We start from the raw sequence: 25,092 nt of genomic DNA, 5'->3' as shown, positions 1-25,092 counted from the left end.
GCATGTGTACTGATGTGTTTTTGTTAATAGATAGAAACAGACAATGATAGACAGGCTGATGATGATTTCTCAAAACAAAGGGTCACTCATGTTTTACGATTATCAATCCAACAAGATGCTCACTTACCCCAGTCCTTATTTTTCTCTCTCAGCTCAGTGTGTTTTAATTCCTCCTTCATTCACTCGAAATGCTGTTTTCAATCTGTATCCTCCGACCAGGGCCTCAGCCATCTTGTTCGGATCATTTTACTGTCGCCTTCATTCCGTGTACGCCTCCATGTGGAGAATGAAATGGCCATGGAATGAAAGTCAGGCAATAGTGAGCAGCGCTGCCTTCCAGCAAATTCTCCACCAACGCCTATTAAAACCTCTCTGGCTTGGTAGATTGCGTACATGAGGTTAAATTTGGAAATGCATTAGATTGAACGGGGGACCTTGAAACTGGGAATGGCACTGGAGAATTGGTTTCAAAGGGCGTTATCTGCCTGTTCAGGCCCCTTAAAGAATTTAATTGGCATTCACCTGTCGATAAATGCAAAAAGGTTGCATAACGATTTTGCGTTTAAAAAAAAAATTTTTTTTTAAATTGAAATATGAAGTTGGATGATTAATTGGAACAAGGCTTGCATATTGGCTTACATATTGACCATAAGGAAGAATCAGGCATGTTCATACACTTTTACTGTCACTATAGCCAACTGTGATTCATGTTCGGCTCTCCCACACACTTTCAACAAGAACTGGCAATGGTTTGTTCTAAAGTGAGAACAAACCGACTGGGCTTCTTCAGTTAAGTGGGGCCAAGAACAGAGAGACTAATTAGGTAGTCAACTTAAAGGGACAGTTCACTGAAAAAATGCTATGAAGCTCCAAAAATGAAACACAAAAAAGAAAAATATGATACAACTGATTCATATGACTTTTGCTATATTTCACAGTAACTTTGAGTGAGGAGCAAACCTTTTTTAATTTAGTTTTAAAAAACACATTTTTATTTAATTTAAAAATTGTTCTTTGACAATCTTGACATTTGCTTAATATGTTCTTGGTTTGTTTGCAACGTGTGTAGCGATGTCTGATTCGTGATATAATTATTATTTTTTTGCTTGAATCATATGAACTTTTTTAATGATAATGTTTATGGTGCTTTTGTTATTTTATTTTTTAAGATCTAAAAGCTTCAGTCACAATTTAATAACTGTAATAGCGTGGCAAAATTGCAGAGTAAATGACTTAAAATTCCAGTAAATTACTCCTTTTGTGTTCCAAGGAAAAAGGAGCTTCATGAGGGTGAGTAATGATGATAGATGATAGATTGATAGAATCTTCCTTTTCTTTTTTTGGTGAGCTGACCCTTTAAGCATCATTTTGTTTTTCCTTATTTCTCTCCATCTCTCTCACTCACTATTACGTTCACCACATTTAATCACTGTGTGTCCTCTGTCGCACAATTCTATTGTACTTCGATTACACTTCTATTGCTTTAGCAAGGTTTTGCAATAGTCCTCCGAAGGGCTGAGAGGTTCACAATTATCAAATTATGATAATGCACTCATAACACCACACACAGGGGACGCGAAAGCACAGACAAGCTCTAAAAGGTGCTCGTGAACCATGCTCAACATTTATCTCATCAATACACCTGTGAGATGGTGCGAAAAATGCAGAATGACGGTGATGGCTGTAGCCTTCCACCTTTCCCATCTGAGCCCAAAGGCTTTTACGCGCACGTCGTTCTTCTGAACATCAGGCCGCGTCTCTCTCTCTCCCCCCGCCCTTCCTGAAGGTCGCTGGCCACCAAGGGCGAGTTCTCCCATGCGTAATCCTTTCTGACACTGCTTCAGTGCCATTTTCGCTCACAGAGAGAACGCTGCTGTCGACCCCACTTTGCTTTACCCTAAAATCATATACGACAACCGTTAAAAGAGAGTTCTCGGTGTGGAGCATTATAAATGCGACTGCGGTATGCTCTTCTGATCATGATTCATATGATTGATATGTTGAATATTACAACTGTAAAATCTCTTTAATTGGATTGTTTAATGAAATATGTAGCCAGCAATGGGGAGAATAGAGTGTTTTTGGGTTAGTGACGTGACGCTAGTTTATTATCAAATGATTTATTTGGAAATATATTTTTAAAAATCACAGTTTTTGGGGGTAAAAAATATTTGGCATAATCATTATTTCTTAGGAAAAAATAATCAGACATAATCAGCGTGTTTCAGATAGACTCACTCTAGGCTCTTTCTTGCATCATTAAACCAGTAGGTTTCTAAATGTAACTATATTATTTTGTCATGAATCATTATTTCAATCAACACTCTGATTCATATCTGATTCTGGGCCTGGAGCCAAACAGTGACTTTTGAATGAGTCATTGAATCATTCACTCAGCTAATTGGCTGATTCATTCAAGAAGTCGCGCTGGTGGAAATAAAGTAAATGGATATTGCGTCTCAAAAGTAAGTTATTCAGTTTGTTGTGTACTGAAACAGACTTTAAATATACAAAGACAGTGCACTCATATTACTTATGAATGGAAGATAAGATAAGATGTGCAATATGCAATAGGGCTGAATAAGTCTCGCCTTCTAAACAAAGGAGCCAATCACAGATTGGTAGTCATCACTGTAACTGCCGCTAGAATCGCTGGTTGCTATAGAAACATCTTTTCTAAATGTTCTGAGACGCGTTTAGGACTGCTCATGCGCATTGGCTGGTCTAGCCTTAAAATAAGCTTTTTTTCCCCTTTTGATTCACATATTCAAGTAGATAGGGCTTGGTCTTGGATGCAAGAAATATCTGCCCTGAGGCATTGCAAGCGGTGGCCACTGAGTGAACAGACTTGAAAGGGACTTTGACTGAACTGTTGTATAAAAGCAATGTCACTCTCGAATGTCAGAGTGGTTGTGATTTGTAATTTTTTTTTTTAAATGAATAAGATGTGAACACATATTAAACTATTAACAACAGCTGAAGTATAGCATTATTTTCTCAGAAAAAGTGTTTACCATTTATCCATAGACCTCAGAATGAGATACGACCTTGGTGAAAGTTGTCATTTCTATAACGGATATGTGCTGTTCTGCCTAAATGAGAATTGATCATTTACGAAGTCTCATGAAAGTACATAAATCTCGCATACAGCTCTGAAGGGTTCACTGCAGCTTCCAATTCCATTCGTCACGCTCACCACTGACCCACTTGTCTGCTCTTTGATGATAGATTTATAGGGATGGGTTGGCAGGGGACATCGGGCGTCTGTCATATCAGCTCAGTGACTGACTCAGATCTGGTTTCATTAAATGGCTGTAATCTCTGCAGCCCATGAAGCAGCTGTGAGTTCTGGCTCTGTTCCATACCAGCTCCACCTTTTGCCACCGGGCCATGGCACTGACTCCCCCTGCAAGTCCCTACAGTAGGACCAAATGTGGGACAGTGAGAGGGAGTGCTGTATGATTATATATATATATATATATATATATATATATATATATATATATATATATATATATATATATATATATATATATATATATATATATATATATATATATATATATATATATATATATATATATAATATACACACACAGTGAGGAAAATAAGTATTTGAACACCTGTCTATCAGCCAGAATTTATTATCCTAAATTAGATGCACCTGTTTGAGGTTGTTAGCTGCATAAAGACACCTGTTCACCCCATACAATCAGTAAGAATCCAACTACTAACATGGCCAAGACCAAAGAGCTGTCCAAAGACAATAGAGACAAAATTGTACACCTCCACAAGGCTGGAAAGGACTACGGGGAAATTGCCAAACAACTTGGTGAAAAAAGATCCACTGTTGGAGCAATCATTAGAAAATGGAAGAAGTTAAACATGACTGTCAATCTCCCTCGGACTGGGGCTCCATGCAAGATCACACCTCGTAGGGTCTCAATGATCCTAAAAAAGGTGAGAAATCAGCCCAGAACTACACAGGAGGAGCTGGTCAATGACCTGAAAAGAGCTGGGACCACCGTTTCCAAGGTTACTGTTGGTAATCCACTAAGACGTCATGGTTTGAAATCATGCATGGCACGGAAGGTTCCCCTGCTTAAACCAGCACATGTCCAGGCCCATCTTAAGTTTGCCAGTGAGCATTTGGATGATCCAGAGAAGGCATTGGAGAAAGTCATGTGGTCAGATGAGACCAAAATAGAACTTTTTGGTCATAATTCCATTAAACGTGTTTGGAGGAAGAAAAATGATGAGTACCATCCCAAGAAGACAATCCCTACTGTGAAGAATGGGGGTGGTAGCATCATGCTTTGGGGGTGTTTTTTTTTTTTTTGCACATGGGACAGGGCGACTGCACTGTATTAAGGAGAGGATGACCGGGGCCATGTATTGCGAGATTTTGGGGAACAACCCTTCTTCCCTCAGTTAGAGAATTGAAGATGGGTCGAGGCAGGGTCTTCCAACATGACAATGACCCGAAGCGCACAGCCAGGATAACCAAGCAGTGGCTCTGTAAGAAGCATATCAAAGTTCTGGCGTGGCTACTTTATCTTTATCTTATTCAGAATGAACAGAAATCTGTGAGAAATATAACGACCATAAGACAAAAGAACTGATACAAAAGCTGTAATATAGGATCAATAACCTTATTGGCAGCGCTGTGTCATATGCCATATCAGCTGTGCTGTGCACAAGAAGACCCGAGTTCGAGTCTCAGCTCAAGGTGCAGGTTTATTTTATTTTTAATTAATGATGTCATCAGCGACTAGTCGACGTCGACTCGACTTTCATCACATAAATGTCGACTTAAAAAAAATGAAAGTCGTTCAACCCCTAGTGTCTATAAAAGCTTTTCTTTGACTTACAAGGCAGTTTTCAGCTCTGAAACTTACAGGATATTCTTATATTACCATGGCATTTTATATATCCAAAGCTCAAGGGAAAGTTGACCATTCATAACCCCTTTAAACTTTACCAATTGCAGTGATTTCTCTAAAGTTTAGTTTAGTATTCATTTCCATCAACTTTATTAATTTGGGTTATATTTTCTATCCTAAAACAAAAGTGTACTAATGCATTGGCAATGTGAAGCATAGTTATATTGATAAAGCTACTTCAATCTAGAGAGAAAGCAAAAGGGTGAAAGTGAGAGGTAGGAAGATGGCGTTAGAGAGATGTATAGAAAGGGTAATATGAAGAGCGAGATGAGGGAGTCCATTACTCATCATCAGGCCTGCAGCCTCTCTTACGGGTCTCTTTTGTAGCATGTTATTGTTGTGAGGGATTTGAAGTTTGTCTAGGGCGGCTGAGGCAGGGTTTTTAGATGTGGAGAGTGCAGCGCTGTACTTTAGAAGCTTTTCAGGTGTGAGTGTGTTTGTGTCCATGTGTATGTGTGTATGTGGCTTTTTTTGTGGTGATTTGGCCTCGGCAGGTCAGCTATCAGCTCTCTGCAGCCCTCTCAGCTCCCTTTGATTTATTCTGTTGCGAGGGCTCTCCCCCTCTCTCGCCTCGCTTTGCCCCCGTACTCCCAGAGGTCACCTTTTGGAAGATTTCAGCCTCAATTTTCCACACCCTTTAAAATGCACATCTAGGCATGTTCACTCAGCCACGGAGGGTGAATTGCTCAGTGAGAGGAAATTTAGACAAGAAGAAAGAAGCGCAAAGGCGGGAAAGAGAAATGGGACATTGGTTCATTATTCAATCCATTTTACAAAAAGAAACTCTTAGGCTCTTGATTAATGGAAAGCAATGGGAAAATGATACAATGAAGACTGATGAGCTCTACATGTTTGTATAAATCTGAACACTTCACTGAATACTGAAGGCTTGAATTCAGATTGAAATATGTATTTTATTTTTTGAAGTTACATTACAGGCTGAAATGAGTTAGTTTGGAACAATAAATGCTGTGTTATATTATACAAAGAAGCAGAATTAAAGAATAAGGAACAGGAAAAAAAATCTTTTTGCAACATCTCACTAAAATTTCTATGCTGATAATATAATTTGTTAGCCTGACAAGCCAGACCCACATCAAGATGTTGGGTCTGGGAACTCAACATTAACAGGGCTCAATCCGAGGGGCGGGATAAACGGTTGTCTTTCAAACTCCCTCTGCACGCGATAGGATAGCGCTACCACCAACCAGAGCAACGTGAAGCACAGCTAGTTATTAGATTAAATTTTCGCCGTATCCAGTCGGCAAAACTCCAAACACGTCTTCCTTTCTTAAGAATTTCAGTGCCGTTCTTTGTTCTTTTCTCAGAGAAAAGCTTAACTCCAAGTATTCCAGAGTCCCGGCCAAAGCTGATTCGAAAGACCGCCGTTCACCAGCTTCTTTGTTTACAAGTAGCACACGGATCCTCCGCAACTCTGCTATCATTAAGCCCACCCACCATCTCTATACACGATGTGATTGGCCTGACCATAGTTTGTTTTTCTAGCTCGCAAGTCTATGGAGAGTTGCTAGACTACACTCGCGGCAAATTAGATTTGTGGCCCCTAGGGTGCGTCTAGGCTTCTAGGCTAATAATTTGTATTTTAAAATGTTTTAAAACATTTAATAGACTGTGTTTGTATATTGTACACTACTGGACCAAACTCTGGGGTCAGTAATTAGATTTTGATTTAGATTTGTTCATGTATGTATGTTTATATGTATGTTTGATCTTTGAATATATCTGTCATTAAACAAGTTTTCATTATAGCATTTAAATGTTACATACAACAAAACAATACATTAACAAAAAATTGAGTAGAAATATAACTATATTAAACTGTTAAGAGTCTAAAAACTACCTTATGGGCCATTTAAATCAACTAAATAAATTAGATTATTTGCTTATTAAATGAACAATTTTTAACTAAATGAAAATGTTGATTTTGGTTTTGATTTAAAAAAAAAACAGGATTCTTATTAATAGAAAGTTTAAAAGAGCACCATTTATTTTATATTTAAATTGCTGAATAAAAGTATTTTTGTCTTTTTAAAAAATGTAAAAGGGTTGTGTATAACATACATTGTGTAATATACATTAATTTAGCTTAATACAAGGTTTTGGTCTGTGGTGTGATTGTTGATTGATTGTTTTATAAATGTAATTTATTTAGGGTGGTGGTGAATTTTTTTCAACTGTTTTCTTGTGTTAAGTACAACAGTATTGATTGCATTCTAGTGAAGTTTAGTGGAAATTGTCATGCCAGCTTGTTAGCTTGTTTTGTAGGATCAATGTGAAATTTGTTTGGAGATTAGATTTTATTTTCTGAAGAGATCACAACAGTCCCACCAGGTACTTTGTTGCATTGCCACACCTCTTTTTTCATCGATATGTCTTTTGTTCCTTCCTATTATCAACATGAAGCCCAGTCCAAACATCCACAACTCAGTGTGAGCTGTATCAAGAGCAGATATTTACTACTGTTAGGCCTAGTCAAGTTTGTGTACTTTTTCACATCTTCTCCAATGATTCTGGAGGAAAATCTGCCTGTAAAGACAAGTATTGGTAACTGAAAGAAACATCAAAATGTACCTATTATTTAACCAACATTTATTAAAAACTTAATGAAATTTTTAATAAATGTAATGTTAAATAAATAAATGTAAAATTAATACATTTTTAATAATACCCATAACCATACCACAAATCGCCTCATGGAAATCATTTTTTTGATACGTTCTCTCAAATTAGAAATCACGTTCATGGGGTTCATTTAAAAGTCCGTCTGAAAACAATTGCTGTGACTCCAAATTCCCTCGTGGAAGAAGAACGACTTTGTTCTTACAACTGTGGCAATGAGTGCTTAGTAGGATCAACTAAGCGCTGGATTTTCAGTAAACTGGCACATCGTTTTTGAATGAAAAATGTATAGATGCACGGCGATCTGTTATTGCAGGGAAACTGACTATACGTTTTTATAATCATGTGATTAGCTTTGTCACATGTCAGTCAAATGTCCTCTTGGGCAGTCCTGGACTAATGAACGCTGCGAAGTGTCCAGACTTTCTGCCATCCGTCCGTCACAGTTACATCATGCCAGTGACTGGCCACTTGAAACCAAAAATGAAATGAGATTTTTTCAGCAAATTTTAAGAAGAACAAATAACAGCGTTCTAGCTTGTGTCATTATTATAAAGATTCCCTTTTTGCTCAGCCAGACAAACCTAATGGAGAAGTAGAATCAATATTTCAGTGAAATGTCAGCTTTGACTTGTCTTTGTGAGGCGCTCTGACTATTTATCTTGCAGATTGCATAAACAAAAGAGGAGTGACTGATGGGTGTTGCATGTTCAATATGGATTTTAATGGCTTCTTAATGGAAACAAGAAGAATCTTTAATTGATATGTTGGGAATAATGCAAGAAGCACATTTCAATGGATTTTCTTTGTGCCTTTTGAAAATGACAGTCAGAATGTGCTTTATTTTTGACAGTTGTTCTCGAAATAAAGCTGTAAAATGCCACAATATTCAGATTGTTTTGTTTCAGTCCTTTATTTCATGACTAATGACGGGCAGCACAGGCGTGAACAGACGGGAAAAGATGCCGACGATGAAATTCTGTCCTTGTGTTTATATCAGCTTAACCCAAATCACACTGTGGTTGTTTTGAATAAATGAAGCACCTGGAGCAAAACGATAAGAGGATGATTAATCTTCAGGGAAACTTTAGAGGAAAAAAAATTTTTAAATGAAAGAAAATTTGCTGCGTGAACTACTTTTCTTGCTGAGTAATGTCTCCAAAGACAACTTTAACTTGAATCGGAAATTCCCTCCATCTCTAATTGAAAAGATCCTCAACGCTGAGCTCTACTCTGCTCAAGACTGTATCCAAATTAACTCTGCTTTCATCTTTCTGTTTCTAAAATCATTATTCAACTTCCATAACAGACCACCTACCTTTTACACACCCTTTATTTATATACCCCCACCCCCACCAAAAACCCTGCCCTTGTTTTCATGTCGTCAAGATTTGCCTTCCTCTGCAATTTCCCTGCCGTTATTCAGCCGCGCTGCATAAAACCAATTTCTGGTGTGGCGTGCGGGGGGATTGTAGTGATAATGAAAAAGAGACCGGCTGAGGTGAATGTTAAAACGAGATAAGCGCAGACACGGAGAGTGTGTGAATGCCCTGTCGGCGGGAAGGCCAGCGCCATTCTCCCCCCCAAAGACTTGTTCATCCCACATGTTGAGAACAACAGCAGGGTAATTGGATGCTGATAAAGTGTGTGACATAAGTGTGTGATGCACATATTACAAGCATGAAGAGACACATAGTGGCAGTGCTCGATGGTCAATACAATAGAAGCCTGTTATTACCCACTGTCTGTTTTTTTTTTTCCTAGCAAAGAAACACATTAGGCAACCAAGCTGTATTACACATTTGCATTTGAGTTTGAGGCAAGTTGTATTATATTGCAGCGCTAGTTCCTACAACGAAATAAAATTTCTTAGTGGTTACACTTTTATAGCTTGGGAGAATTAAAGTCACATGAAATGAAAATGACATTTTCTAAATGCATATTATCGATTTTATTGTGAACAATTAATTCAAATAATCCATGCATGTGTTTTTTTCTACCCTATATTTGTTTTTGTTTTTTGCTAACCCTGATACACTCAGATGGAACTGAGGATGTTTCTCCTAATCTTTCTCAGTATGAATAGAAATGAGCCAGTTGTTATTATTGTGTATATCAGATAGCTCATGATTTTGATGAGAGCTGTTTTAAAAATCTCTTTTGAGGGTGAATTTGATGTTTGAAACTCTAGAGTGGGGTTTTTCAATCTGCTTACAAAGTTAACTTTGTGATAATACTTAAAAATGTTGAGCGCAATAATTTTTTTAATGTAATTTGATACTAATGACTAGTTGGGTATCATGATAATAATTACAATTATTTTATTCAATGTATTAAATTAAATTGATAGTTTATCAATAAACCCCCAATAAATAAATAAATAAATAGATATAATAAAATAAAAATAATTTACACACTTACACACAAGATATTTTCAAGAATGTTAGTAACCTAAGAGTTTTGTTAACCATTGACTACCATTGACAACGGCAAAAAAAAAAAAAACTATTTTATGTTTCACAGAAGATGGAAGAAAAAAGTATAGGTTAAAGATGTGATGAACTGAGAATTCAGCTTTGCCTTGGGCCTTTGGTATATAAAAGGTCATGGTAATATAAGAATATCATGTAAGTTTCAGAGCTGAAAACCTCTTTGTTAGTAAAAGAAAAGCTTTTATAGACACCAGGCCCAAAAAATAAGGCTGAGAGTATTAATCAATGGCGTATTAGAAGGGGGAAACGCCGCCTCTATGTGCATGCCTGCTTCTGTAGCCCCGCCCACCGACTCGTGAAGCTAAACAATTAATAATCACGCCGAAGATAGCAAGATAATCGCTTGTAAACAAGACACAGGCCGACACTAGATTTGCAGACATGTGAGATTAAAACAGAATGATGTGCCTTCTATATTGGATCCGGCAGGAATGGTGCAACACACTTATGTGAGTAAAACATGTTTTTTGTATATATATGTAATAGTATTGCATTGTTACAGATCGTACTGATTATGTGTACGTGTCTAACAGAACATATGGCACGCTCTCACAGGCTGGAGAATCCCTTATTTGTTGATTCATTGCGATTCGGGATCAGAACAGATCAGATCGGACATGTCATGTTATGGGCCAGGGGGCTCGCAAAGCCCAACGTCCCAGGGCTATGTGTTTTCTAGGCAGGCTACCAAAACGTAAGCACATTGGCAGGCTGGTAATGGTGGTAAAAGGGAAATAATATACATTTCTTGATCTGTTGTTTACTCTCTTGACTTGATATTTGAATAGCACGCTTGTGTGTGGTTCGCGCTTATATCCACCGATCGGGCGGGCCAAGTAATAAAAAAAATGATTAATCACGGGTGGATGAGCGATAAATCATTGTGTTTGTTTGATAAATACGTTTTGAGAGTTCTCTTTTTTGATATGTTCTCTTTTTTCATACTAATTTACTAACTTAATTGTATTAACAAAACTAGACGACTGCTGTTTAATAGTCTTTCATCTATTCATCGGCCATTTTTGTGACTATTTTTTGTGTCACTACACTGTAAAAAATTATATGTTCAATAAGTTATGACAACATATGTTTTTACATTGTTTTAACTCATCAAAATAAGTTAAGAAATGTTAAACTTGTTTTTATTAGTTATACAAGATGTAACTCATTTTTTAAAGTCAGTTTAAAATAATTTAAGTTGAAATAACTTAAACATCCAAGTCGATTGTTCTGCAAAAGTTCGAAATTTGCCTTTTTTTTTTTACAGTGTATTAGATGTTGTTTTTTTTAAATCAAGTCTGTGTGTGTGCATGTACGTGCGTGTGTCGCAGCTTAATGACCATGTGAACATGTGGGTCCCATGGCCAAACCATTTGAGAACCGCTGCATTAAGGAGATGTCATTTGTGATTTCTTTCCTGCGGGTAATGAGAGCGTTTTTGTGCTCTTCGATTCTGTGCTCAGTCTGTCCTTACATCTTGTGAAGAATGTCAGTATTCACAGGGCCTTTTCATAGTGGATTATACAGGTGCTCAAATAGAATGGAAAATAATGAGTGTCGTCTTTATACGGCATGACAAAAGTCTCAGCCTGTCAGTGAGCGTTAATCTCAGGGTTCCTCTTTATCTCGCCACCGGCTTCAGGTCTGCTGCAATACGGCGCTTCAGCGAGGAAGGTCAAGCAAATGACACGTGGAGGACATGTCTGATCATTTGTGGCATAATGGTACGCATGCCGGACGAGGTTCATCTTCCTTGGGTAATGTACGAGGGGAGAGGTGAGCGAGATAAGGGCCGTCAGAGCCGGAGTCCACCTGCGGATTTTTGCACGGCTGTCAGATGGATTGCCTAGGTATGGCCCCTCCAGATGGCACAGATGGGTCTCTTCATCTCTCCTCTCCTACACTCGAGGCATTCCTTAATATAGCAACAGCGCCCTGATCTCTCTTGTTGACCCTGTATCTCTCCTACCCATTTCAACTCATCTACACCTTTAGCCCAGATCTGTACCGGTGTACATCATTTCCTGTTTGCTCTTAATTACAGGCTCTAATTAGCAGCCCAAATACAAGTATATTCTCTTCCCAACGCGCTTCTCGGCACCAGAGTAATGGGCCCTGCTAATTAGAGGAGATTTCCATCCTTTCTGTTATCCCAGAGAAAAAGAGCCATGGGAATGGAGGAGGAGAACGTAGCAGAGACAGAAATAAAGAGCAGCACCACCGGGGGCTTTTGGGCTTTTTCTATTCTTATACAGTGACACAAGGGACTATTCGACTTTTACATGACTCGGATTTGCATAAGAGAGAAGCTCCCTGAGAATTCGCTGAGTACACAAACACATCAATCAAATCCAAACAATCTAAACAAGTCAACTCAAGCTCTGCTGGTATAAACTCTGATGGGTTCATAGTAGTACTAACTTGCCTGGCAATGGGAGTAAGAGAGAGAGAGAGACAGAGCACAGTTGGTGACCACTCTATATCAGATCAGTATTGTCATCTGCTGTCCTTCATGTTGGGAGAGCTTCAGGCGCGTGTGACCCACATAAGCAGTGATGTGCATAGAAGTGAATGCCACACAATGCACTGCAATGAGACTTTCTCAGAGGAGAAATCCCTCACTGTGGCATTTGCTGTAACTTGACATCTACAGATTGGCATCCATTATAACACACGCCCGAATGCGAAAAGTTGCATTAAGTTTACCGTAGTTGGAATTTATTTTGCATTGAAACGTTTAAAGCGGTTGGCAAGTTTTTGTACTATTTGTGTCTTTAATGTCTACATTCATGGACTAACAATGAATAGCCATTGGCGACTTCACAGTTAGACATTTTCTGATTTAAAAACAAAAACAAATGATGTTTCTTAAAACATCTATTGCCCGGTAAACTATATTGCCCAGAAATATTGTAATAGGGCAATCAAATGTTGGCTAATAACTAAGCTCAGGGGATTTAGTTTGTGCTTCTGTTTTTATTTTCATTTTTAATTAATTTATTTTTATCTTTATCTTTTGCTTTATATTTTATTTTTTTTATTTTTAAATTGTAATGTTGTTACAATGTTGGAATTTAATGTGTTTTTAACCTTTTTGTGTTTAATACCTGTATATCATAGCCTACATGGTTACATTCACTATATTTGTTTTCATAGCCTTCAATATGAACAATGTTTGTTGGACAACATTGGGCAGGATGTGAAATAACACTTTTTAAAATAAATAAAGGGGCTTTCCTTTATCCAAATAGAAAACAATACAGAGATATATACTGTATTGCTATTAATATTGGCCAGCCCTTGTATATATGCTAGTATTATGCTAGTATAAACAAATTCGTATTGTTTTTTTAACATAATATAATGCATTTTTGTATTATTTATGTAAAGCTGAGTTGTCTTTACTCTTTCTCTACATAAATATTATTACATTATTCTTGGTGAGGGAAAGGTAGAGGGAAAATGTCAAATGCTGACAGAAACCGCGACAATTTAAGTGCAGAAGAGATGTTCAAAATGTCCATTCAGTATAAACTCGATAGTATTTTACCCAGTCTAGTGAGGATGTGCAATGCTAGAGCTTTTATATAAACAGTTTGCATGCTGCATTCATCATGTCAATGACATTGACACAGCAAATACACAAATAACGTTAACCCAGGGATTAGGAATGTACCGTGTGAAACAGCAGTTTGGCAGTTTGACACACAATCCAAATCATGAATCAATACACTGATTCATAACGGTTCGAAACTTTTTTGGAAATTAACCCATCACTATATGATATTATTTAGTTTTCTTGCACACAAAAACTATTCTCGCTGCTTCATAAAATTATTGCTGAACCATTGTATTGAGATGGGCTTTGTAACGACGTCTTTAGTGCCTTTGATGGGTTTGAGAGAGGAAATGACTGTAATTACATGCCAAACTTTAAATTAACCCAGGATTTGTTTACCTTGGGTTTAGATTGACACAGGGTTAACCATTTCAAGTCTGAAAAGCCCTAGAATACATTATCCAAAGACTTGAAGAAGGGACGGTGACTGTATCTGTATAATAAAATCAAACTGGAAAAGTTGCCCGTTTCATAGAATGAACGTCGACCTGGTATCTGTTTGGTATTTTTTTGTAAAACGGCAGACATTTACTCTGTGCCAGAGAAGGGTTACGTGTGTCAGATAGAAGACTTGAGAAAAGAGACGAAGCCAGTCCTCTCATTAGCTTTAAGGGAACAGAAATGATTATTGAAGCTCTGCTGGACACACGGCTGCAGAAAGAGCTGAGCACATGGACATCACTCCTCTTTCCTTCACTCTTTCAGTCCAATAATCTTATCTCCTGCTTTTCGCTCCCTCTCATTTGTATATTTGTTTGTGGGAATCATATCAGGAATCACATTCAAACTCCTGGCCCTCTGAGCTCACTACACCACGGCTCTGACTCTGTGACTTTCTTTGCTTTGTTTCTCTCACTCCGATCTCATAAGATGATTCATATCACCTGCAAATAACGCTTATTTATTTATGAGGTGTCACCTCAATTATTCTGAATTTTTTATTGCTGTAAACAGGAAGTCAGATTCAGCACAGCACAGGCAGGAGGAAGGCAGGAGAGCAGGAGCCCTTTTTTCAAACGCAGACATAGCTGGAGGGGTTTTCTACTAATTCTCTGTTAATGTGACACAGCATGCATCTCCAGATTAATTAACCATCCGCTTGCCCTCAGAGTGCTGATACAGTGACTATATCAGTGTGTCTCTCTTAGGCCATGCACACGCACTGCAGCTAAATACGGTTGTCACTCCCGTTCTGAATCCTAAATCCCACTCTACACACAGAGTTCAGTTGTTTACTGGAGTGATAATGCATTCTAGATACAAATTTATTCCCCGAGAAATTCAGGTAATGTCAACCATATTTACAGTAATCCGCATGATATACAGAACTACACTGAACGTATGTTTTTAATACAGCGACATTCTTTTTAAACTCGACAGCTTGTCTTGGGTCATATGATAGAAAATTACATAACAAATTTATTTAAATATATGTAAGGTATCAGCCTTGATTCTGTGATAATTTTTGATACCTGTTTTTTAGCACTGTAGTTCCTCCCACACACCTTTTCTATTTACAGTAAATGCTGTTCTTTTGAACCTTCTATTCATCAAAGAATCCTGAAAAAAAGTTTCAGTTTCTGAAGACTGTGGTGATGGCTGCTAAAAATCTTTTTTTGACATTGAGGATTGGAATAAATTATATTTTTAATTTATTAAATAAAATACATTTTTTAAATTGTAATAATATTTAGCATTTTCAAGATATTACTGTAAAATTAATGATAAGATGTATTTAGTTATTTTAGCACAGTATAATTATATAAATGATTATATGCATTAAATAATTTTCACATTTTATAATCGTACTTCAAAGTCTATTTTTTCTTCTTCTTTTTTTTTTGCTGGCTACAATGTTATCATGTAGCAAGAGAAAATACTGACGTACCATAATATCGATATTTTAATATCTGTACAAATATCAATTTGGGCGTACTGTCCCTTTAAGGATTTTTTTTGTATCTGGAACAGCAAAAAATTGGCTTCCTGTTTCCCCCTGTTCATTCTTTAGCATATGGGGCCTCTAGGCAGACCAGGAGTGCTGGGATAATTGACTTAATTTCCCTTTATTCTGAACCTGTCTGTTGGGCTCTGTGTAAAAAGCAGCAAACATTTTAATCAACACTGACCCAGAATGACACAGCGGCCTCACATTTACACGCCAACGTCTGCATCTGACTGACAGTCATGTTTATGCGAGGGATTACATGCGTGGGGTAGACGGTCGGGCCCGGTGCCAACGCAAATTGGATTATGGCGAGCAATATTCTGGAAACGTTTTATTATCCAAGGGCTTTTAGTGTAATGTGATTACTTTGTAATGCACTTTTGTTTTATAGACTGCTTCAGCACATTGCAGCTCCGGCTTTATTAAGCGTGAATTTATTCTGTAGTACACATCATCAGGTTGTCACCTGTTGCCTTCACAGCACTCAGGGGCCTTTAAGCATGTTTTCAGGAATGCTTATTTAAATTCAGTCCTCATTGTTCACTGTGGCTGAGTTAAAATTGCTGGGTACTGTTGTGCTTTTTGCACAACTTTCACAGACAGCAGCATTAATTTGTGCTGAGGGTTTGATGTGTCTTCTTGCCGTAAAGAGTTTGAGGCGTCTAGATTGAGGGCGACTCGTGCGAGGCCTCATTAACCTATTGTCACGTCCGCGTCTAGGCAGGGTCACTCCTCGGGTCACATTCATTTGCCTGCATCTGATTAAAGACACTTTCATTACCTGAGAGGAGTGCAAGGGCACATCCCAGCTGATCCCAGATCAGCCACAATGGCACAGTTTGGCGGCTGCACGCCAGTTGAAAAGATCTGACTTTTTCATTCAGCGTGATTGTAATTATTCCTCAGACTCACACTTTTTTACACCACTCCGTGTCACGACTTCCACCTACGCTGCCGTATTGGATATTGGCTCATGCAGTTGTTGCACGTGTTGTCTAAAGTGGAAGACGGGCAGAACGAGAAGTAATGGGTGGCTGTGGCTTTCTATTAGTGACAGGTGAGGATATGCATGCTGGTTTCAGCAGACAGGAGATTGCCCGTGGTGCAATTACCATGCAGCTTGGCAGACAGACAACCCAACACCATTATGAGCGCAGTCAGTGTGGCAGAATGTGTCACCCCACTGCCATCTCTGCATAGCCGAAAACACATCAATCTCTCCTTCGGCTTTTGTGTGTTGTCCAAACTTTTCCACCTTTAAACATTCCTGTCCCTATTAAATCACTTAACAAACAGAGTTTGGCTTCTGTTTGGATACTTCACTTTTGGCAAAATGGGCTTTCAAAAAAACCTTAAAAGTAGAAAGGCCATCTTGAAATTGATGGCCTTGCCATACAAAGCTACTCCCACCAGTCTGCTATGGATACTGTAAAAAAATTGTAAATACAAAGAGAACATCACAATGGAAAAACTGAAAAATCTCTGTTTGCAGGCAACATCTCAATTTGGACGTTATACGTTAAAACTTTATTTTTTTTATACACTGCCCAGCCAGAAAAGTCAAAAGTCATTGTATTTAAATAGGCACAGTCTATGATTGGAGGATTATTGCAGTGAGTATTATGTTTCTATTATTTTTCTATCAAGTTATATGTTTGGCAACAGTTCTTTCAACCCTAATTGATTGAGTTTAGCTTTTCATTTCTTAAAAAAATATTTAGGAAAACACATTATGGCCATATTCCAGGATGATAATGTCAAGATATATGACATTCACACTCAAGTTGAGAAGGAATAATTTCGGAGGGAGCATGATTTTCACGCATGGCACATTTTGAATCCAGTATTTGGGATGTGCTGGAGAAGACTTTTCAGAGTGCTGGACTCTTGCATTGTCATTATAAAATATATGCAGCTCTTGATTAAAATAAATGTGGTCATGTTTTTTCCATTACCTCAGGAAGTTAAAGACCAAAAAGAAGTCACTTTGATTTCTTTAACCAATCCACCTCTCTTTCTTCTCTTATCCCATAAAATTAAGGTGATGAACGTGAGCCTGGCTGAGGGTGATGTGGTCCGATTCGAAGACCTGGGAGGTAGGGAACCTTCCGTGCTGGCCAACGAGTCCATCTTGCTGAAAGGTCTGGTGGTACGCAGCTGGAGCAACCAAATATCCATCCACTTCCGCAGCCGGCAGCCGCAGTCCAGCTCCTTGCTGCTGCGTTACCAAGGTGAGCTGTCCTACGTCAACCTCTAAACATCTGCTTCATCTACTTCATGCTAATTGCACTTGTGCCAGTGTCTCCGGCTGGCATGGATCCAGAGCTCTAGACAAACCTGTTTATGAGTGTACACTTACTGATTAGATTGGCACGAACGATTAGGACTCTGGGAGTAGGGAGCTCTCAATCATTGCTTTCTATTAGGAGAGACTCTCTGTGCACTGAAGGGGAAACACTCCTTGTTATCTCATGTCAACATAATATGCTCATGTTAGCCTGAAAATGACAGCTGCTGTCAATAGGCTGCATAATTACATCGGAGAATGACTTGGATAATTCTCTGCTAATAGTCTTTTAACAGAGTCATCAAGGGGAGATCGGCACAACAGAAAAGTTCACGGAGCGCTGATGCGCCCTGCCCCGCGCTGCGCCACTTTCTCGTTCGTTACGCGGGGCGATAAAATGACAGATGGCTGCATGCAGGCAAATTCTTTCGTTTCTGTGAGCTAATGAACTGTGGCGGGTTTGCAGTGGCGTAATATCATTTTTTTCCACATCCTTAATATGCCTTTTGAATAAGAAAGTCGTTTACACTCCACCCCCTCTTTCTCTCTGTCTTTATGAGTGTGTGGGGGGTAATCAGTGGTGTTCAGCGTTCATAGAATAGAAGCTGCACATTCCCCCTATTAGACTCATAGGAATCATCTGTAGGAGCCAGACAGCACATATTTCATAAAGGCTCTCTGTTTCTTTACAAAACTTCCAATTACTTGGCTCCGAAGGCCCTGCTCCCCCTGTTTCCGGTTCAATTTAATGTTCTCCAGCTGCTGTGCTGGTGGATGTGTGCACGCAGGAGCAGCTCATTTTGCCACTAGGTTTACACTTGCTTTGGCATTGATGTAATGACAAACAAGGAATGAAAAAACAAGCAGGGATTGAGATATAGTGTAAATACATACTGCAACATGGCTGTAGTGTTCAGTATGGACAAAATAATATTTTTATTATTTAACCTATAGTCATTGCCATCACTAGGCCCTTTTTAGGCGGGCTTCAGCCCCCCTAAAAAATATGTGATTAACTCCCCTTTTAATACAACAGATACTGGCGGGAGGCATCGGCTTCGTCCCATCTTTTAGTCTGCGTTTAACAGCACGTTCTTCAATCCGCAGAGGCGCCGAGCAGAGTGCACGTGAGAAGCAGAGGTGTGTGTGTTCATCTGAGCCTCATTGGTCTGCCGCCTCTCGTCAATGTCAAAATATTTGAGAAAACCAATCAAATCAGAGTAGGCGGGCTTTGTTCACACTGAAGCTACTGAGACTGAGCACGAATTCTAGCAGCGCGACTCGACGTCAAGTGCCAGACATGTAAGTAGTTAAACTAAACAGTTCATATTTGACAGCTGCTTCTTTAAGTCAGAAATGTTAAACAGATGACAAAAATAATCAGGAAAATTTGAAATTAAATGAATTGAAAATAGGCCTATTCATAATGTAGTTAACAAACAAAAACAAATAATTAACAAAGATTCTTCAAAGATTAACAATGATTAAATTAGATTTGGCATAATATTAAAAATAAATGTGTACATATTGTACATTTAAAAAAACTCAGCTTTTTTCAGCCTGTATTAGGTATAAGATTAGTATTGAATGTGTGCATATTGTGAATTAATTTAATAAACCTAGCTTTCCCGGAAGCCTTCAATAAATTAACGTGTCTACAAAAATGATTCATAAAAAATAAATATCAGTTAACCATATATTTACTTTCTTCACTGATGAAAATGGAAAAATATATCAGTCAAAGTTCAGCTTTAGGGGAAGAAACACAGCAAGATAAAAACAGAAAAAGAGTGTGAGATGTGGGGATAAGAAGACAAAATATAAAAAAGACAAATAATCTACTGCCCACTGACATGGTTTTCAAGCAATTGTTATTCAAAAACACCCTTCAGAATATCCTAAAATGCACATATATAGATCGTAGAAATCAACATCATCTCCAGGGAGCATGCCCCCAGACCCCCCTAACTACCTCACATTTGGGACCTCATTGGGAATGATTAAGGGATGTACAGTATGGCCATGCAGAATAAGGCATTGATATTTGCCTTTATAAGTAATATAAAAAGCCAATATTCGAATAATATGCATGCTAATAAGCTGGACCCTAAACTGAATTGTACCCTAAACTGAAGTGTTACCATTTGTTTCATACCTTCACTGGGGGCTGAGCCCCCCTTAAAAGAAAATCCCCCAGTCATTACAAACCCAAATGACTTTCTTTCTTCTGTATAACACAAAAGATGCGACCAGAATTCTCACAGTGCTCTTTATCAAATAATGTGGATAGTTTTTTGTTGATTGGTGTGTTTACGGCATGGAGTAATTACTGTAATGAACTTGTAATTACAACATGTAAAGATCTATGACTACAACAACATAAACATACTGTAACATAACTTTTATTATAATTGTTTTTAAATAATAATAATAATTTAAAAAATCATACAATTTTGTTGGACCCGTTTATTCAATGGGCGAACACTTGTATACTTAAATTAAATACACTTGTTAAGCAAAAATAACTGATGAGCTGTAATTGGTGGTTTCATTTTGTTTTCAAAAACATGGTGCATCTCTATAATTTGAGAATAAAACGCCCCTGTCAATGTTAAAACCAAACCTAAGGCCTTGTACTTCAACATACTGAGGTTCTAGAGAGAATGAGTTACAAGATAAAATGAAGATGGATCTCTTGATTTTCTGCAATCATTGAGGTTAGATGCTGTTTCTGATTGCATTATTTTTCCTGCCGTCCTTTTTCTTCACTCTGAGAAAAGTCCCCAGATAGTTGAGTGGAATAACATCACTGGATGTTCTTTTTTGTTTTTGTTTTTTTTGACTATCATTTTTTAACTTGGTCATATCAGGGCATGTCTAGAAAGAAAATTGGCTGTGTTTCAACATGGATGAGCATTCTTTGATCGCCTCAGCTTTTTCCGGGCTTTGTATTGTGAGCATTAGAGTATGAACACATCAAACTCTTTTAAAGTGCATTGAACTTTGATCTCTTGTCATGTGTCTATAGCAAGTCGTTTTCTGCTATACCTTCCACGCAGATCTAACACGCCTGTCCCGTCCCAACGTTCAGCAGGCCGTACAGTTTGACGGATGACAGATTCTCTAAATGGGAACCTCCATCAAAGACACACGCATTAAAGATTTAGACCGTTCAATAATTCAGATCACAATGAAAGGACCCTCGCCGCACCCCTTTGCGTCTGGATAAAGGTTAAACGCAAACAAGGCAGGGCTGATGGAGTGAAGTTAGAAATGGAGGGGTCTGAATGGCTTTTCTGCAGGTAATCGCCCCTTTTGCCGCTCTCGCCCCACCACTTAAATGTCAGAAGCTTGAGATGTTGTCACTCTCATACGCCACTGCAAAGGAAGCAGGTGTGCATATGCAAGTGTTGTGGGTAAACTATTTGGCGGATGCTTTAGACGAGGTATTATGAGCTGAGGATCGGCGTCCTGACCCAGTGTGAGCTCAGTTGTGTAGTTGAGCCGTGATAAAGTCGGCTGATCTGGGCTGAGCCTAGCCATGCATGGCGGGCTGCAGTGTGCGCTGATGGCTGAGGAAGCTGCTGTAATATCCTCCACCCTGCCGCTCACCCCTCCCAGAGGAGATTAACCCTGCAGGGTGAGGGATCACCAGCTGAGAGACACGCTCTTACCCACTGACACACATCCTCAGCCAAAGCAGGTCTCCACTTCTCACTTTTTCGTCTGTTATTTTCCTTGCACTTTCATTGGAAAGACCAAAAGTCACATTCACCAAGCTTTTGCAAATAAATAAAAGGGTTATTTGCTGATTTATTGTGAGGCTTCAGTACATTTTATTGACTTTTGTTTTTTGACTTTTGTAACTACTAACTCGAGAGCAACTTCCTTCTTTAGAAACAAATACCCTACCGTTCAAAAGTTTTGGGTTTGTAAGACTCTTTAAAAAAAAAAAATGTATGTCTCTTTCAGAAACATTGAACCGAGGCTACATTTGATCAGAAATACTCTAAAAACAATAACATTGTGAAATTTGATTTCTCAATTTAATATATTTTTAACTGGATTCCTGTGATGACCAAGCTGTATTTTCAGCATCATTACTTCTTCAATGTCACATGATCCTTCAGAAATCATTCTAATACTGATTTAATGCTCCAAAAAACAGTTTTAATATCATCAATGTTGTGAACTGTTGTGCTGCTATATATATATATATATATATATATATATATATATATATATATATATATATATATATATATATATATATATATATATATATATATATATATATATATATATATATATATATATATATGTATGTATGTATGTATAATATTGGAAAAAGTTTGAAAAAGTTATTGTTTCCCATAAAAAAATATTGCCAAGATTATTGGTTTCAATTAAAATTAAAATTAAAATGATGATAATGTAAATACCAGATTTGTATTTAAACTGCCAGAAAAGAAGTTTTCTAGTAGGGTTGCACAATAAATCGGAGCAGCATTTACTACTCACCACAGCCGTGCTTCACTGAGAATTAAATAAATGCAGCCTTTGCCAAATCGGGTGTGGTATAATTGCAATTTATCGTGCAGCACTATTTTGTAGTTACTATGTCTAGTGCACATGTACAAGATGTAGGACAAATGATGCATTAAGAGCGGGAGGAGGGGTGTGTGAAAACTTTTGAACAGGACGACGATGTCCAAATTTAATAGTTGCGTTTGAGTCCCTCAGTTGTCCTCAGTGGGAAAAGATGGATCTCAGAATCATACAGTCACTGCAGGAAAGGGTTCAAACATGCAAAAGATGCTGGAAAACTGAAGAATTTGCAGGACCTAGAGGATTTTTCTGGGCAGTTTAACTGCTCAGAACACACAGGGACTCAAAAATGTGAATATGGAAGAAAAAAATAGTCCAGGTAACAACAAATAGTATTAAGAATCAAGGGTGTGTAAACTTTTGAACAGCGTAATTTTAGGGGGTCTTGTGAAATTACTGTGAAAATTACTGGTACTGTGAAATTCAGTATGTAAAAAAAAAAAAAAAACTATATATGTAAAATATTTTATGCTGGACAGTAATTTTGTGCATTTTGTTTTATCCCTCTTATTTTGTTAAAATAATTAACATTTTGTAGGTTCTGCAATGGGTATATAAACTAAAAGATCTTCAGCCAGCCGGTTGTAAATGGCAATGTCACACCAGTATTCGGTTAATATCTTTCAAACCCGTCAGGAGATCTGTATTCTCAAAATGGTCAAAGTTTATTATTTGCTGCTTGACCATAAAGCGTAAATCAAGGCGTTTTATGATACAATATTTTACGCTGTGCAAGTGGTCCTTTGACCTTATTTGTCTGCAAGGTCTTCATGGAGGCGCTGTAAGTGCTGTCATGGACTGACAGTCTGGATTTCTGTGATAGATAGGGAATGTGGTAGTTTTATGTGTCTAGACATGCCCTGCCTTGACTCATTCACACACTTCTCTTTCCTTCTGACCCTGCCCGCTTGTGTGGCATTGGACCCTGAATCCCAAATTATCTTGAGCTCCCCACATACAGATTTTATTTCAGTTTCGCCCTTGCAGTTTATATGGCGCTAGATGAAAGTAGAACCATTTCGAACAGATCTCTGGGTGAGCTTGTCTGTGTTACAGGTGAGTTGGAATATCTGTGAAGCCAAATTAAACAATTCAAACTATTCTGTGTATAAACGGTGTCATTGATCATTCAATTCCCTGATGTTTTTCTCTTCTGGAAGATGACGCTTTGATATTTCATTCCGTTTGATCCCTAGGTTCACCTTGTCTGGTGTGAAAAAAATGAAAACATTTTCATTAGACAGGCGTGCAAGACGAGACGCATCTGATTATAGATGGACACGCTGTCTCTGAGAGAATGGCTAATTAATTTCTGTGTATAATGAGCTGCCTTTTTCGAGAGGTTGACGGGCTAATGAATCCTGCCCTCTTATCACGGAGTTACGCCTCGGACTCATCTAAAACATGACCTGGACCCATGCAGTAAGAGAAATCGTGTCAGGTCATTTCAAAGCGCGGCTTTAAGAACGAACAATGCTGCAGGTGACTGAGGCCATGGAGATTGATAGATGAAAATAGGGCCATTTATGAAATAAGAAAAAGAGCAAAGGAAATTTTTCAGTGAAAAGGCTCAATTAACCATCAAGAACTCTCCTTCCACCGTTTCTCTGTGTGAAATTGCTTTAACATTTAAAGAGTCGGTGGGCTGACAGAAAGAAACGGTAGCACACTGGGTCCCATAGAATTGCTAGAATTGTGTGTTTTCTCGAAAACCGAGCGTTAGTCAAACGAGAGCTGTAATTCTTTTTTTTTTCTCTCGGTTTTATAAGCACGGTCTGTTATCCCTTCATCTTTATGTGACCTGCCATTCTGTACACAGTATGTCACCCGATAAGGGAGTCATGTCATGCATCCATGGCTGATTTGCAAGCCTGAAACCTCTGTCTTGGTGCAAACGTTGCCCTTCTCAGTGATAAACGTCTGGATGGATCAGTGTCTTTGACGGCTGCGTTAAAAGACAGGCAAAGTTTCCGTAAAAGAGCTTTGACATTTAGTGGTGTCAGAGCGTTCGGCGGCTGAGGTGTCAGATCAGCTTAAGCGGATGTGCAGCTCAGGCTGTATTTCACCTTTACGCCAGGTTCACCTCTGCCTGAGGCCGTCTCATTTCTGCAACATTAATTTTCGTGCTCTCCTGCCGAGTGTGACGGCCAATAATGAAAGGCCAAACCGCCCTCATGCTCAAGTGTATGGCATATTTATGACTAAAGAATTTTTATCTTTCTGTTGGTTTTCCCCCCAATAATTGTATACACCCTGCACTTATCGGAAAGTACATAATTAGTGTGTCTTTTAACTTAAATGGCCATTTACATCTATTTTACATAGATGATCTGACTTCTGAGTGAGACAGGATATGACTAAAAACATTTTTTATCCATTATGAACTGATTCGATTGTAAAAAGTGGCTTTTATATAACTGGGGTTGAAAACTAATGGGTGGTTCACACTGACAGTGATTTACAGCAAAAAGGCTATACTATTCCATATAACCAAACATTATTTATGTATTATTTTAAATATCTTTTGTGTTGGTTTTTTTGTGTGGAAATTGTTA

At 38.2% G+C, this 25,092-nt stretch overlaps 1 protein-coding gene across 2 annotated transcripts in view; it reads left to right on the top strand.

Annotated features, from left to right (window-relative positions):
* Positions 1-25,092, top strand: part of sez6b (seizure related 6 homolog b) — a 244,640-nt gene that overhangs the window by 151,270 nt on the left and 68,278 nt on the right. For both annotated transcript variants that reach the window (XM_067450669.1, XM_067450670.1), the window contains one exon: positions 17,684-17,873. In XM_067450669.1, coding sequence (XP_067306770.1) covers positions 17,684-17,873 — 190 coding nt within the window. The remainder of the gene's footprint in view (positions 1-17,683; positions 17,874-25,092) is intronic.

This window comes from Pseudorasbora parva, chromosome 8, assembly GCF_024679245.1.
Source record: "Pseudorasbora parva isolate DD20220531a chromosome 8, ASM2467924v1, whole genome shotgun sequence".
Taxonomy (NCBI): domain Eukaryota; kingdom Metazoa; phylum Chordata; class Actinopteri; order Cypriniformes; family Gobionidae; genus Pseudorasbora; species Pseudorasbora parva.
This window is presented reverse-complemented; position numbering and strand designations above follow the sequence as displayed.